This window comes from Scatophagus argus, chromosome 8, assembly GCF_020382885.2.
Source record: "Scatophagus argus isolate fScaArg1 chromosome 8, fScaArg1.pri, whole genome shotgun sequence".
In the NCBI taxonomy this organism is placed as follows: Eukaryota; Metazoa; Chordata; class Actinopteri; family Scatophagidae; genus Scatophagus; species Scatophagus argus.
The window spans coordinates 4,513,977-4,530,344 of record NC_058500.1 but is presented as its reverse complement, the minus strand read 5'-3'; the positions used below and the strand labels follow the sequence as shown (position 1 = coordinate 4,530,344).

The following is a 16,368-nucleotide window of genomic DNA, read 5'->3' as shown; positions in this document are numbered from 1 at the left end:
CACCTGGCTGTTTGGTATGCTGTCTTTTTTTAAAGTCTAACTTCTGTTTCTCTAGTGTTCCATGATGGTGCTAATGAGGTGGGGGTGTGTGTGTGTGTTCGTCTGGCATTCAGAGAAAGATACAAGCAGGAATTATAAGAGAGGTGTACACAGTCCTTCCATGTGCTCTGTGGTAGGAATAGTGGAGAGGTCATTGCACACTCGCGTGTTTTTTCATGCCCAATCAAGCCCAGCAGCAAGCTGTACCTCCATGTGCGACTGCCTGGGAAGGCAGATGAGATAGGGGAGGAAGAAGAGAGGAAATGAGAGGAGAGGAGATCGTTTTGGCTATGATCAGGCGTTACCTGGCTGTGACAGCACTCGTCTCTGTCAACAGCTGAGGCTTGTCACAGCTGCTGATGCGAAGCTGTGCTCAGCCACACGTGAATACACACGCACACACATGCACACACAGCCCACACTCACACATACTCGATCGCACACTCTTTTTAAACGTGCACGCATGAAAACACATGCACGCTCAGATGGCCCCTCGCTGCCCCACTGTGGCGTGTAGGATGCCAAAATAACCTCGCTGGAGTCTTCAGGATTCAGAATTCACTCATTTATTGCCACATCGACTTGGCTGACTTACTTATAAACTTATAAAGCACATAATACATTAAACAAGTATAAGAAAAGATAATAACCAAGCCATGTAATAATTTTGATAAATAAAAGCATGAAACAAATGGGTAAAATAAAATCCAACCCTCAGGAACACCACAGATAAAACGTTAGCACCTTTAGGGAAATTAGCAGCAACATCAAAAGACCTGCTAGATAAAGAGCTTCAAGTGCTTTAAAAACATCTGCCCTGTTGCACAATTATCTAACCTGTCAAGAGGCCTGCAGTGCTATGTTAAGGAGTGTTAAGGAGGTGGACAGCTTCAGAGTTTGTGCTATTCTGGAACCTGGATGTTCTGGTCTTAATGCGTCTTGGTCTTCTGTGAGAAGGAAGGAAATTAAAAAAGGTTAGTTGACAGTTGACAGTTGACAGGGGTCCTTTTAACAATTATTAATTTTGACACCCCACTTTTGGAATCTAGTCTTGCACATAACCCCGTGAATTATGAGATTTGTATCATCTGAGGAGTTCAAATTTTGTTCTTTGCTGTTTTTTGATGTAATTTCAGAACAGAATCAGTTGCAGAAAAGATGCTTACCAACTGGTTCGCCTTCCTCCTTCACAAATTCCTAAAGGTTAGTACACAAAGCAACACATAAAAGCATTGTCGGTATCTGTGCATGTTTACTTCTACAAATATAAATATATATTTTGTATCTTATACATTGCATTTCTATATTAAAAGTGTGATTGCACATTTATCAGATATTTACAGAATGTGGACTTGTAGGTGTTTTCAGTCCAGTGGATTCTTGTGTTTATGCCGTGATGTTCTCTCCATGTGTGAATCTGTGGGTTTGTTTGTTTGTGTGTGTGTGTGTGTGTGTGTGTGTGTGTGTGTGTGTGTGTGTGTGTATGTTCATAGGACTGTGCAGGAGAGCCTCTGTTCATGCTGTACTGCGCCATCAAGCAGCAGATGGAAAAGGGGCCCATAGATGCCATCACTGGTGAGGCCCGCTACTCCCTGAGTGAAGACAAGCTCATCCGCCAGCAGATCGAATACAAAACCCTGGTACGTCACACTTCACCAGGAACACGAGAAGCTTGCACAGAGGCTCACTGAGAAACACATACACAGGTAGAACCATAACGAACATGCCCTGCAGTACAGGCTCAAAATTGCCTTGCTAAAGTTAAACTGCTGCCAAGATGAGATACAATCACAGACACAAAAGTGTTTTTCTGCTGTAAGAGAGGGTCAGGGAATATAAGAACATTCACAAATACAGTTTCTGTCTACAGTTTGTGTGTTTTCTTTTTCGCCACAAACTATTAAGATGACATAGCTGTGTCTGCTGTGTTGGGTGTCTTCTTCCTGTATGGCAGGAGAATTAACTAATGATTCCACAGGCTCCAGTGTTGGTCCAACATCAGGGTAGGTGTCTGTGGAGCAGCCCTCTCTCTCTCCACACACACACACACACCTACACACATGCACACACACAAAAACTACGCTCACACAGCCAGCATGTGACATGACAATGCTCTGATTGCTCCGACTGGGAATTTGGCTCATTACGTGCTAATACCCCGGCAGAGCTGGAAATTGGTGTCCCACCGAAGGTGTGAAATTAGATTTTGGGTTGCCAGCACGAGCGGAAATGGTTTCTCAAAGCTCCTGCCATGCTCCAAGGAGACTCTAATGAGGGTGAAGCCTCAAGCTGGACCCAAGTCTAGGCAGTAACAGAACACCTCCAGCCTCTTGCTCTGCTCCCTCATTTCCTTCTGTGATTTTTCTTACTCTTATTCTCTCCCCTGTTCTCTACAATCCAGATCCTAAACTGTGTGAACCCAGATAATGAAAACAGTCCAGAGATTCCAGTAAAGGTGCTGAACTGTGACACTATCACCCAAGTGAAGGAGAAGATACTAGACGCTGTTTACAAGAACATGCCATATTCTCAGCGGCCACGTGCTGTCGACATGGACCTCGGTATGGCACAAACATGCACTCGCACCCACACACACACACACACACACAAACTAGACACCCACAGATGCAGTTGGCAGGTGAAAGTCCTTCACACCCACAAATTAATGTATCAGTGAGAGAAAACCTAGCCATGTGTACAGATTATCAGTGCATTAGTGTGATAAAAGCTGTGTTCCGACAGCCCAGCCAGCCGCAGTGTGCTGCCGCCATGCCTTCTATCAAGCTGACTGACAGTGTGTAGTCCATCCCTCCGTCTGGCTGCTTTTGCTGCCTGGTAGTGCCAATAAGACACAGTAGATCAAGATAGAGAAGTGCATGTGTGTGTGTATGTGTGTTTGCGTCTGTGACGTGGCTGTCTGGCTGACCCAGGTAAGAGCTGACAGACGGGTTCGCCAGCCTCACGCCGGGCTCGACTCCCACGCAGTCTGCCACTTTCATCCTCTTCTGTCCATACCTTGCCTCCCATTTCTTGGTCCCTCTCATTTTCTTCCTCACTTCACACGAGCAGAGAGAACAAAAGCACTCCTCTATGTGCTGCAAATCAGCACGGCATCTATCGCTCCGCAATATCCGTCCATCCGTTGACCTCTCTACTGCATATCTGTATGTGTTACTACTTCACTATTTTGTGTTTTAGTTTTTTCTTTTTCTGTAGAGCATAGGTAAGGCAGGGATATCATGTGGTCACCTGGCAGCAGCACAAAGTAATAAAACCCGCTCAACAGAGGAGAAAATCAATGATTACTCCCGGCATGAGAACCACAATGGCTGCCCACTTCCCCGTCAACACCCTTATTATCATTTCATTACCCCACTATGAGCCGTCAGCCGCTGCCCTCCACCAGCACTGTTGATAGCCCCCACCTGTTTCCTCCTTCCTTTTTTTCTTTTTGAAAGGCGGTGATTTTCTCATAGTTCTCATTTTCATCTTTTTTTGTCTGCTCTACTCTTCTCTTCTTTCTGACCCTGACGGGCCAACTGCTGCGTATGCTAATGGCGCGCCATTTCCACCACACAAGTACCAATTAAAGCGTGCATATACAACTTGAAATTGTTCGTGTGTAATGTTTAATTAAGATGCGTGTCAATCCAAGTCTGTGAGTACACATGCAGAGAGTCGAAGAGGAACGTCGGCTGCTGATATCTGCTTATTTGGGTAATGTGTGAGGAGAGCTCTGTTTTGGGGTCGTGTAGGTTGGTGTTCCACTGACTGAAAGGCAAATGAGGTTTGAAAAGAGGTGGTTTTTTTTTTTTAAGTATTTGTTTTGTGTCATAAGGAAATCCTAGTTATTTTGGCACAGTTCACAATTCACCTCACAAGAAAACTGATCCTGAAGGCATTTCAGAAAGCCCAAGTATTACACTTTGCCCACATGTTAATTAAAAGCAGATGTGGACAAGCGGTGGTCTTCATATGTGTATATTAAACACGAGCATCAAACCTCAGCAGTGAAACCAAGACAAGCAACATTCTTTGTGGCATACTATGATATATAGTTTGTATAAATCAAAGCAGATGGCCGCTCACCTACAGCCCGGGGTCTGCTCCGAGGTTTCTACCTTCGAAAAGGAAGTTTTTCCTCATCACTGTCACCAAGTGCTTGCTTATGGAGGAATGTCAAGTCTCTCTGTATTAAAATACAAAATTTTGTTATTACCTTTGTTGTGATTTGGTGCTATATGAATGAATAGAATTGAACTGAATACAGTTTGCACAGGCAGTTGTGTATAATTCAGTGTGTGTGTTTGTGTCCGCAGAGTGGCGGCAAGGTCGGATGGCTCGTGTGGTGTTGCAGGATGAAGACATCACCACCAAGATAGAAAATGACTGGAAGAGACTCAACACACTTATGCACTATCAGGTAAATATCCACCAAAGCTTCAGTGTAAGTTTTCCTTGATTAACTCTCAAACTTCAGCTTTTTATTTATTATCAAGAAAGGGCTCATTTCAATTCAATTTCCGCCACAGCTTTTGTTGTAGAAATTGTACCACCTACCTTGCCAAACTTTGATGTTTCCTGCTCTTGACTTTTAGGCAGCCAATTTTCAGTTCCTCATTTGCATGCCTTTGCCTGGTATAATCCAAGTGACAGAATAGAGGACAATTACTGTACAGGTGGCAGGAGAGATGAACTCTCAGCATCTTAGATGACATTTCTCCCACCTCCCTGGAGAGATGAAGCTGCTCCAGTCAGGAGGACAGCATCTCTCACTTTCTCTCTCTGCCCTGTTGACTTCTACAATTAGTCCCGCTGTGATTGCCTGCTTCAGACTCTTCACGTGTAGAACCTTGATGATTCACACTCCACAACTCTAGTACTCATGCATCGTTATCTGTTGTCCCCCATTTAACGGAGAGGAAATTAGAGAGCTGAAGAGGAGCAAAAACTGGGAGAGGAGCTCTTCATTTTTCTGGAGAATTTATACCTGTTGAAGTTGTAATTGGAGCAAGAGAGAGTGAAAGAAAAACAGAGAGAAATAGTAAAGACAAAATAAAGGAATAAAGAAGGAACGAGCGAGGCCGAATGTGAAGGATCTCCCCGGGTCATGAATCTTCCGCAGCGCATCCTTAGCCAGCACTCATTAGTCAGCCAAGGGGGACCATCTGCTTATAGACTACGTGAAGCTCGGTTCTTGGCTACCTGGTCAAGAGCAGGGGCTGGGGCTGACATGCAGCTGTGGCTGGGGTTGGAGACCCGGACCATGGGGCCAGCAGATGCATCTCTAGCTCTAAGCAGAAAATGGGCAAAAAGTCCAGTGAGTCTCAACCCTGACGCTGGTGGGGGGGGACTCATTCTGAACTCTTGCCCCAGCAGAGCAAGCAGAATAATATAGCAGGTGTAGGAGCCATTAGAAGAAGGGACACATCATAGTGTCCTTCAGATAGGACTTGGCGCCATGCAGCTTGTTTCCCCTTTATCTTCCCTCTTCCCTCCATTGTCACTCTCCTTTCTGTCCTCACCTTCATGGTCTTCACGCACTTTTTCAGATTTCCCTTTACATTTTTGTGTTGTTTACACTTCATTTCCCATTTCTTTTTCATTCTCTCCCACTGATGGCCAGTGAGCTTTCAGTTTGCCTTCATTTCCTTTTCCCCTTTCTTCGTCTCGTGGTCTGAGTACCTCTTCCTAGCTGTTCTCTATGGTGCTTTAATCCTTGATGAAGCCGGACATTATGTTTGCTTCCACACCTTAAAGCTCCTCTGTTGTTTATTGCAGTCCTTTGCGTCGCAGTCTGTCCGCCATCGTTAGCCGAGGGAAACGCTGTGGGGTACACACTAACATGCGTGTGGCTGTTTCACTTATTCTTTCTCTCAATAGCAGATCTGAGGACTGCTATTGATCAATGATCCAAGAGTCCCTGCGCAGAATGTAAAGCTCGGCTCTGTGCACCTTCAAAGGTGGAGTCGGTGGGCTGCAGGGCATTGTAGGAAAGGGGGAGGAAGTAAAAGCGAGGGAGAAAGAGAAGAGGAGCATCAAGGAATAGGACAGTTGGTTGAAGAAGAGATGAGAGTAGACACTTGTGCATTGTTACTGTTTTGATGAGCTGGCAATGGCCCCTGTGTGTGAGCTTGTGTGTGTTTGCGTGACACACCGTGTCATCGAATTGGCTGTTGCAGCAGCACATCTGGCTGCCTCTCACAACAAGGGAATGCAGCTCATTAGGCCTTGGAGTGAGGGAAAAGTTTGAAAGAAAAAAATGGGAAGAGGTTAAGAGGAAACGTTGAAAGGGGGTGAAAGATTCAGAGCGAGGCTGAGCATCACCCTGAGTCTCAGCTAATTCTCCCATAGCAGAGACACAGGGACCAGACACAGGCATTAAAATTCATGGGGCTCACAGCCAACCCAAGAAACCCCATTGGCTATTTACCCTGCCACATGGGAAATAATGGTTTACATAACCTGGATATGGAAATCGCACACCTTCCCAGCTCCTTGCAGTGCCAAAATTAAAAACATTAATGCACACATGAGTTCAGGCTTTTTATTCACCACCTTGGCACTCACAGTCAGGGGACTAAGCTCCCATCTTCCCACTTCATATGTTTCTGCTTCTCTATTTTTTTACAATCTTTCTTGCATAGATTGAAGATAGACGCACGCTCAAATATGCACACAGTGCATGTGCATGCACACATACAGCACATAATCCACATCCTTACACACAGACAAACACACATGTTCAAATAAAAGATTTAAGAGATTGGAGTTTTTTGGCTGATTGCTGATTTGGATCTTTTTGTTATTAAATCTTAAACCTCGCCAAAGGAAAGCATCTCAGCGCACGTTCTTTTCGTCTCTGTCATCCTGAGGCATGGTAGCGTTTAACCTTGCTCCTGCTGGATAGTATCTAGGTAGTAAGCAGGGATCCTAAGGATTTATAGCCTCGTGAATCAGACATCTGACAGACTTTGGAGAGAGGGCAGCATTATTAATTACATAAACAGGACATTGCGGCAAGCTGAAGTCGTCAGACTGCTCAGTTTGTTTATGATTTAAATTGCAAACAGACGCACACCGTATTCACCGAAGCCCTGTGAAAGTAATTACACTGATGATGTTTGACAAAGTGTTGATTTATGAAAGGTGGACTGTGTTTTTTGCAGCATATCAGTATTTGTTTGCCACATCCATTTGTGGCGGCACATGGGCAGAGTCTGTGTTTGTCAGCAACATCATTCCTAATGTGCAGATAAGTGACAGAAAAGGGCAGACTGCTCTCTCTTTCACTTTGGATGAGACTACGTCAAAACACAAAGTCAGTTTGGAAACTTTCTCCCGCTGCTGCCAGGTGACCTCCGTCTGTCCTCTTCGCTGCGGCGAAGGAACAGAGAGAGCAGACACTGATGACCACACTGGGAGAGCCTGCCAGCTAGATCCTGTTACCCACCTTGCAGATATCACTTGGGGCATTTTGGGCTATTTTCAACAATCCCAGACAAAACGGATACTACTACATCGCTCTCTGTTCATTAATCTAATGCTGTGGCTGTCTTAGCTTGCTGGTCCCAGTTGTAAACATGAAAACTCATCTTGAACAGGTGGAAATGTGAAGGTTTTTTGTTTTCCATTGAAAAAAAGGAACACATTGGTACATCCTGAATCATATATATTGATTAATGCCCTGCTTAAATTATATTAAAATGACTGGTTTCCAAATTCCTGATGAGGAAAGCACATATTCACAGGTTGTGTGTTTTCAAGATAAAGGACAGAGTTGACAGGTATGATATGCATCATGATCTCAGTGCATGAGTTTGGGAGAGATGGGACAGACAGCCTGGGACCAGGACTGTGGGTTGTGTGGGGATGGCTGAAAAAAGAAAGATAGTGGCTGACCACACTCCGGTGTCTGGCCAGCTTTGCACTGTCTAATGGAAGGTCTTATCACAGGCCCGGGCCCACAGCCCTTATCACACCTGGCCACTATCAGCCCCACACTGGATTATCCCTGAAGGGCGAATCTGCACGCCTTCAATCATTTACTCTATCACAAGGACCCATCTCTCCTGTAGCCTCTCTGTCAACCATAAAAAGCAGAGAGAAAGAGAGAGAGATGGGGGGGTGTGCAAAGGAAAGAGGGGACTGAGAAGCTATTTCATGGTCGCCAGAGAAAATGTATCACAGGAACAGCAGTGGAAACTTCACGCAGGTCTGTGCTGTTGGTGCGTTAAAGTTGGTTTGTGTGTGTTGTCAGTGGAGAGGCCGTAGAACTTAAGTATAGGAAAGCGGAGACAAATGAAAAGGAGGTGAGAGGAGAGAGGAAAGGGTCAAAGATGTTGGTGTTGGTGGGGGGGATACCATTTGTCATTTCCTTCCAAGAAGCCAAAGCACCAGAGCTGCGTCTTTAAGAGGATTCCTCCAGATTTCAGCGGCAGTTCAAGTGTCTCTCTAGTTTGGCCAGTAGAGGCCAGATGGCAACTCCAGCTAATAGCACAGCAGAGATTAGTTTGGAAAGAGCGAGAGAAAGGGTTTAGGATGAGGCGGAGGGAGGAAGAGAGACTCTCAAGAACAAGGCAGAACTCAGTAAGTGTCCCTCCCAATATCCACTAGCTTATTTTACAGCGAGGGACGGGAAAGAGCCAGTTCCTGCTAAAGCAAAGCAAAAGAAGAATTTTCTGTTTTTCTATAGATTCTTTGAGGTTTTTTTTGTTTTGGAGCCTGGTCTTTGCCTTTTTGTTTATTTCTCCGCTGGATTGTCATCAGTTTTTCTTCAGTGGGTCTGAGGCAGAAATCCCTCCTCAGGGTGGGCTGTAAATGCCAGCCAACAATCTGTTTGCTGTTATGGCCTTCAGAAAAGAACCACAAATTTTGTTTGCTTTGTTTTGTGCTTTTGTACAATGCGATGTTTTGGTGTAGCAACCAAACCAGCATTATAAAGATTAATTTTAATTTAATCGCCATTTCATGATGAATTATTGACACTGTTAGACTGATAAAAGACCTCTGTTATGATCTGCTTTAAGAAGTGTTTCAAAAATAGACTTTAAAATCGTCTTTTCTTATGTTGTTTGCATCAGTTTTTCTCAGTGTATCTGAAGTGACTGGAGCACATCATACAGGGCCAAGAGCCCTTTGTAAATATAAACCACCAGAGGGAGGAAAAAGGATGAACCTTAGTGTCTGTCTGTCTCTTATTCATGACACACCATCTTTTATACAGCCTTCTCTCTTCATCTTCCTCTTTGACTCTGACTCCGTGCTGCTCTAATGCTATTATTATACCTGCCTACCCCATTTTCTTTAAGGGTGTGAAGTGTACATGAAATGAGAAATTCAGCATTCTGGTCTCTGTCTATCTCTTTATGACAGTCTCTCTTTCCTCTCTCTCTTTATCGCTCTCTCTTTCACCCACTCCCAGCATCTTATTCCAGTTGCAAAGCTTACATCATGTCTCTAATGTTTGTGAAGGGGATGACAATGACAGTCATGTTGACTACAGCCATCATGCAGCCACAGCACTCTGCTCTGCTGAAAAAAAGCCACAGGGCTGTGGTAGAGAACAGCAGGGAGCACCGATATGACAGGAAGGGATGGGTTGCATAGGGGTTTGGGATATGTTTGACTTAGGGCCTTGCATTCCTCATGTAGTCTTGCTCGACTCAAGCATAAACTGGGAAAAGCAGCAGATTCATGATATATGTGTTTCTTCACAGGTGTCAGATCGCTGTGTTGTGGCTTTGGTGCCCAAACAGACCTCATCATACAACATCCCTTCCTCAGCCAGCATATCTCGCACCTCCATCAGCAGATATGGTGAGTCAGTACACCACATTGCTGTTTTCATACCCCTGTTGTGGCTTTGACATGGACTGCATTTATTGCAAAATGCCAACAGCATATATATTAGGTAATTATGGATGTGTTTGCAGGCTTATTCAACAGTTAATTCCATGCAAATTTTAATCTTGTTGCCTCTCAGATACATCAAAATCTTTTTTATTATGTTAGTTTTGGTTTTTTTTGGATATGAACAAAGTCAGATCCTCTCTCCCTAAAGCAATGGCCAGCTCTGTTTGGAGTTGCTGCTTTTTGCTGTAAAGGGCTTTTTTTTTTTTTTTCAATCTTTTCCTCTCTCCAGTTATTTGCTTTATAGCTGAGGCCCAAACTCTGTTGGATGGTACAAGGATGGAAAGAACAGAGAGAAAAAGAGATGAAGAGGAGGGGAGAGTGAAAGATAAAGTCATTGTTTGATTTCAAAGCCATGATATTATTATAATGAAGATGCAGGACGTGATGGGCTGCTAGTCGCCTGTGCGCTTGGGTCCGTGCATGCATGCAGTATGCATGCAAGCACACACATGCTTCACATGTGCTTGCAGCTTGTGCTGCTGGGTGCCAAATTTGGTCCTGTGCCAAACACACACAGCAGCACCAGGCAACTTGTGATTGCTAATTATTCTGTGTGAATGATACTTCACACAAACAGCAAAAGATAAGCGAGCATGGCCAATTATCAGGATTGGGGATAGAAAGTGAACGCTGCCTTTAAACAGCCTGACGCAGAAGAGCTAACAGCATCCTTAGCCTTCCAAGCACTTAAAAGTCATGTTTATTTGGATACCTGTGGATACTTAGAATCAAAAAGACCTTTATCTTCAGTGAAAGTACTGTAAATCAATGTGGACTGACATTCACAACACAATTGAGGAAGATTATCTATAATGACCTTTAGAACATTACAGCCGACTCAGTTATTTCTTCTCTCTTAAACAGAAGATAGAGAACCACAAGACAAATGTTAACAAGTATAATCCAGTGTGAGCACAAAAAGGAATCTTGTCTGGATTATATTGTTATTTTGATATTGTAGCTTCATTTTAGCTTCCTGCTTCCCAAGTTTTAGACCAAGATTTTTGTTACATAGAAATCCTCTCAGATATCATAGTCACAAGGGATATAGAGAGATTCTCTTTTACATTCATCTCTTTACTAAGGCTTCGGAGTTGAACGTGCGTGGCATAGAAAGCAGAGCCTCTGCTGGCATGTGCCTGTCCCTCATCAATCATGGGTTGGCACAGCAGGCACAGCTGCACCTCAACACCTGCTGATGGATTCATACCAATTTAACATTGAACACTTAGCATCTTGACTCAATTTAGACCCCCAGAACCCCCCCCACTCTCAACCCCACCCCAGCATTAAAACTGACCAGAGTGGTACCGCCTGGCAATGCCCAGGGACTGGGCCCTGCAGCGGAAGAGAGCTGTGGGTAGCTGCTTTGTGTTAAGGGACTTGGGAAAAGGCAGAGTGGGCTGGGAGGATGTAAAAAACAGTATAACCCAGTGACTGCATTAAGATGGGATTTGGGGCCTCAATCCACCCTGCACACAGGCACATATACTGAATGCCCCCTGCTCAGGCCCCAGTCCCTAGTGGCCACTCCAGAGGCGCAGTTTGGTCTTATTTGAAAGGTGTAAGTGGCTATATTGGCAGCAAAAGGCTTTACTATTCACCTCAGCCTTTGAAGCCAGGTCAGAGAGATCCTCGTTGAGATCATCAGATCCTGAATCTCCTGAGACTCAGCTGCCAGGAGTAGATCGCTAATTAGGGAAACTGAAACCTGCATCATTCAGCCTGAGTGAAGAGCAAGCAGGCAGGAACACGAGAGCAAAGACGAGGAGGATGTATGGATGAAGGAGGGTGGCTTTGGTGCTTAACAAATTAGAGATCCTTTGATGCACTGATTAGAGTGTGACAGGGACATTTTCAACATGGCGTCAGTACAGTGTGGCAGGGAAGAGCCAATTATGAGTGCTTTTAAGAGGAGCCAGACACAAACATGTCTCAGTCAGTGAGGGAGGGATTATATAAAGAGGGAAAAAGAAGAGAACATGAATGAGAGTCAAAAAAGGAGAAAAACATGCAAACAATCATCAAATAATTCAGAACAAAAACAGAAGAAGGGACTAGACAATAAATATTTAGCATTTAGTAAACACCTCTGTCCTGCACTCTGTAATCAGACAAATGAGTGGCAGGGTCTTGTTTGCACCCATCCTTTGTGTTGTCAAGGATTCCAGTTTCAAGAGGGTTACTACTATTCACTGCCACAACAGAACCCACAACTCCACCTCCCTTTCATTACTTTGGTGTTCTGCAAAATAAACTGCAATTTCCTTTACAGCATAGCTTAGAGCAGGAGGCGAGCACTAAAGATTCGACTTTGTAACGAGCTCCAAAGGAGTGAGAAGCTGTATGTATGTGTGTCTGTGTGCTGTTGTAGGTGCGAGTGTCTTTTTAATTTCCATGATGCAGCCCCTAGGGGATGCCTTTGCAATCACAGTGATTTACGCTTGTGGATAATTCTGTTGCTCTTTTCCCTCCTTTTTTTGTGTGTGTGTGTGTGTATTTCCTGGAAAGACTCTTCATTCCGCTACACGGGCAGTCCTGATAGCCTCCGTTCACGTGCACCCATGATCACCCCTGATCTAGAAAGTGGTGTGAAGGTGTGGCACCTGGTGAAGAACCATGAACACGGAGACCAGAAGGAAGGCGACCGTGGTAGCAAGATGGTCTCTGAGATTTATCTGACCAGGCTGCTAGCTACCAAGGTACTACCGTTTCTATGTGTCAGCACAACTGACTCTGTATAAACATCTGCACAGGACATTGTTGCATTCAGTTTTAAAGTCCAGTGTTGTCTCTTGTTTCCTGTAAAATGATCCTTTCTGTCTGCTCTCCTTTTCCCAGGGTACGCTACAAAAATTTGTCGACGATCTCTTTGAGACGTTATTTAGTACGGTTCACCGAGGGAGCACTCTTCCCCTCGCCATCAAATACATGTTTGACTTCCTGGATGAGCAGGCAGATAAACATGGCATTCATGACACAGATGTACGTCACACGTGGAAAAGCAACTGGTGAGGGCCTTTCTTTAAAAATGTCAATATAGCTGCTCAGTGTCGTATCTATTTTTAAGACCGACTTGATTCGATCTCAGAGAGTTTGTCTCTTATTTATCAACTTTGTACTTATCATCTTCCAGCCTTCCATTGCGTTTCTGGGTGAACGTGATCAAGAACCCGCAGTTTGTGTTTGACATCCATAAGAGCAGCATCACGGATGCCTGTCTGTCTGTCGTGGCTCAGACCTTTATGGATTCTTGCTCCACTTCAGAGCACCGGCTGGGCAAAGACTCTCCATCCAATAAGCTGCTCTATGCTAAAGATATCCCCAATTACAAGAGCTGGGTAGAGAGGTAAGTGCTGATGCACTCACATTCTAATCCCGTTTGTCACATCCTTTTTATATCCTCTTTCAATGAAAACTGCGATCTTTGGGAAATTGATTCATAATTCTCTTTCTTCTTGCCTATACTTCTCAACAAAATTCTGTAAAAGCCTTTTGAGTGGGACTGTTACAGACATGCATTGTTAGTGATAGTGATATTATGGCTGAAAAAAACTGACTATATAAAGAATTTAGATCTCAGTTAAGCTTTCACATTGCCTGCAAGTGATGCCAAGTGTTGACCCTCGTCTGCGTCCTCAGGTACTACGCTGACATCAACCGGCTGCCAGCTATTAGCGACCAGGACATGAATGCCTATTTGGCAGAACAGGCCAGACTCCACTCCACAGAGTTCAACATGCTCAGCGCTCTCAATGAGATCTACTCCTACGTTAGCAAGTACAGTGAGGAGGTAAGTGACATTTGTATACATGCATGCGCGTGCACATACACACCAGAAGTGAGTGCAACTCTTTTCGATGCATTCTGCACCTGGCATTGTGTGTGTTATTTGTCAAAACAAGTTAACCTAATGTCTGAAGAGCACATGTGTATTTGCGGGAGAATCAGGCATGTAGAGGAAGGAGATACCATAAGGGTGGTTCCTTGTGCAGTTTGCTTTGTGCTATTTCCAAGGGTTAGTTTCTGTACATAAAACACTGTGGTGGGGAAAAGAAAAGGAATCATCAGTAACTCCAACAAAACAAATGAATCAAAGACATATGACTCACAGAATGAAAAATAAAATGACAAGTCAAGTCAAATTGTATTCATATAGCTCAAAATCGCCAATCAGAAATTGCCTCATGGGGCCTTACAACCCCCCCTACCCAAAAAATGAGAGCTGTTATTACAGATGAATGCAGCTTATGACCCCTCCTTTGCACATCTTTCCAATTTAATGTCTCCCGTTTCATTGATAGTATAAAATTCCTTCAAACAGATTATGTGTAACAGACAGCCTTTCTCAGTGTTTTGGAATGATCTTGCTTCTCCGACTATTTCTGTGCAGCATAATTTCTTTTCTGAGCTCAGCGATCTCCGATAAATCCCTTCTCTGAGCTACATACTGAGCTCCTTCACTTGCGGATTTTACCTGGAGGGCCGTCCCAGGCTCTGACTGTGTAATGAGCTGCTGCCTTTGTCAATCAGCCACTAATTATGGGGCAGATTGCAAGCGCAAACTGACCAAAAGGCGTGCCGCAAATATACCGCGCAGTATAATGTATGTATATCTTGGCCTCTGTGTTCCCCAACTGTTCATAGCTGGCAAAGGTTAGTGAGGTCAGCTCAGAGTCTTCAGTAGACTTCCCCCAGGCCCAGAGGTCTACTGAGACCTGGGCTTAACAAGGCAGTGTGTCTGATCTGTAGAGGAGAAAGTGAATGTCTACAAGCTCTCAGCATGTTGCCCTGTCCTTTCGCCGAGTTAGAGTGGGCTATCTGTTATATAGGGCTCTCATGAGCAGAATCATAGGCAACACACACACATACACACACGCACACACTGTCAGATCACAGGAAGCATGAAAACGGAGGGAGGAAGATAGGGAAGAAAGAGAGAGTGCATTTATGAAGACATTCTGCTTCTAATGTCAGCTCCTCCTCTGGGAAGCATTAGCCTGACCTTTATGTTGGACCACAGTATCTCTCTCTCCCTCTTTCCTGCACTCTATCTCTTATTTTCTTCCTCCCTCCTTCCTGTACATTCCTTCTCTTTTTACCCATTATCCAGTCAGCTTTCCCTTTGCTCTCCATGAATCTCAAACATTCACTTCCGCTGCCTCAGCAGTTGTAGCTGTCTGATGCACACATGCATAGAGACACATGCAAACACACACATGCACTCTACACATGTACCTCATCACTCCTGCCAGCCATATCTGCTGTCTCCCACAGCGCAGCGCCTAACTTCACCTGGCACTGCTAACGGTTGTTCATCAACTCTTACTCAGTCCTTCACAAAGGGCTGTATGTCAGGCTAACCAGGCCAGAACTGCAGCCTACTTAAATGGATTTGGGAGACGGCTGCGAGAGCTGCACCTGCATACAGTGCTACAGATTAATAATAGATTGCTATCGGGGCCCGATGAGGAGGAGGAAACGTTCTGCCTGTAGCTGCCAGCCTTTAAGAGCACTTAAGCAGATGAGTGGAAGATGGTAGGTGGGCAGACAGATACTGCGCTGTGGAACAGGACAGGAGACAAACAAAGGTTGCAAAAAAAAAAAAATAGCTCAAGCATGTTGCTGAAATTTTTTCCAGATGAAAAGCAGCCAGTCATATTTTACTGCATACTGCAAGATAGTAGAGCTACCAAGCAACCAAAACCAAACCCTTAAGAACTAGAAGTGTGGTTCTGATTGACTGAATGATGCAAAGACAAGACAAAATGTGCCAAAATGTGATTCCCATCAGGCCTGACTGGATTTTTGATGCATTACAAAATGTTTGAAAGCACAAAAACAAACATAGCACTGTGTTTTGGTTTTTTTTTTTACAACAGTCGACTTCTTCTACAAAAGTATTTTTGAATGTATTTTCCTGCCTTTGCCTCTGAGTGACCCTGAGGATGACTACACTACCAAAAACAAAGACAATACTTTTCCTTTAGTAATCTAAAATGTGACTCAGCGTGGGTAAATGGTGCACTGTGGGTAACATGTTCTCTTCCATATTAATTTATTATTCAAACTGTTATTTCAGAATGTTTTAAATTAGATATTCCATAAGAGGGGTCAGTTAATTATTTTGTTTTAATCATCAATCATTGAGCCAAACGCTGCTTTCTAGTCTAGCTCAGTGTCAACGTGAACTGGATCCACAGTCGTAAAGCAGCCATATGCTGGTGTAGTGATCATATCAAAGGTGATAACGTGGCACATATTGCAGTATCTTTCTCTGCTTTATATTCATATTAAGGCCTTTACCATGTGTGTTGATGTCACTCTGACATAGATTCATCCTGACAAGGCAGACATTAGATGAGAGAACGAAGAGGAGAGCCTGTCTGAATCCCTTTTGAACCCGACTTGACA

General features: G+C 44.2%; 1 protein-coding gene across 2 annotated transcripts in view; it reads left to right on the top strand.

Moving 5' to 3' along the window:
• plxna2 (plexin A2) overlaps positions 1 to 16,368 on the top strand; it is a 160,339-nt gene that overhangs the window by 139,754 nt on the left and 4,217 nt on the right. Inside the window, exons 23-31 of one of the 2 annotated variants that reach the window (XM_046395614.1) lie at positions 1,176 to 1,242; positions 1,533 to 1,679; positions 2,441 to 2,600; positions 4,359 to 4,462; positions 9,759 to 9,858; positions 12,466 to 12,656; positions 12,796 to 12,965; positions 13,091 to 13,303; positions 13,597 to 13,747. In XM_046395614.1, coding sequence (XP_046251570.1) covers positions 1,176 to 1,242; positions 1,533 to 1,679; positions 2,441 to 2,600; positions 4,359 to 4,462; positions 9,759 to 9,858; positions 12,466 to 12,656; positions 12,796 to 12,965; positions 13,091 to 13,303; positions 13,597 to 13,747 — 1,303 coding nt within the window. Of the gene's footprint in view, positions 1 to 1,175; positions 1,243 to 1,532; positions 1,680 to 2,440; positions 2,601 to 4,358; positions 4,463 to 9,758; positions 9,859 to 12,465; positions 12,657 to 12,795; positions 12,966 to 13,090; positions 13,304 to 13,596; positions 13,748 to 16,368 lie in introns of those variants that run through there. The other variant, XM_046395615.1, reaches the window with a different exon arrangement.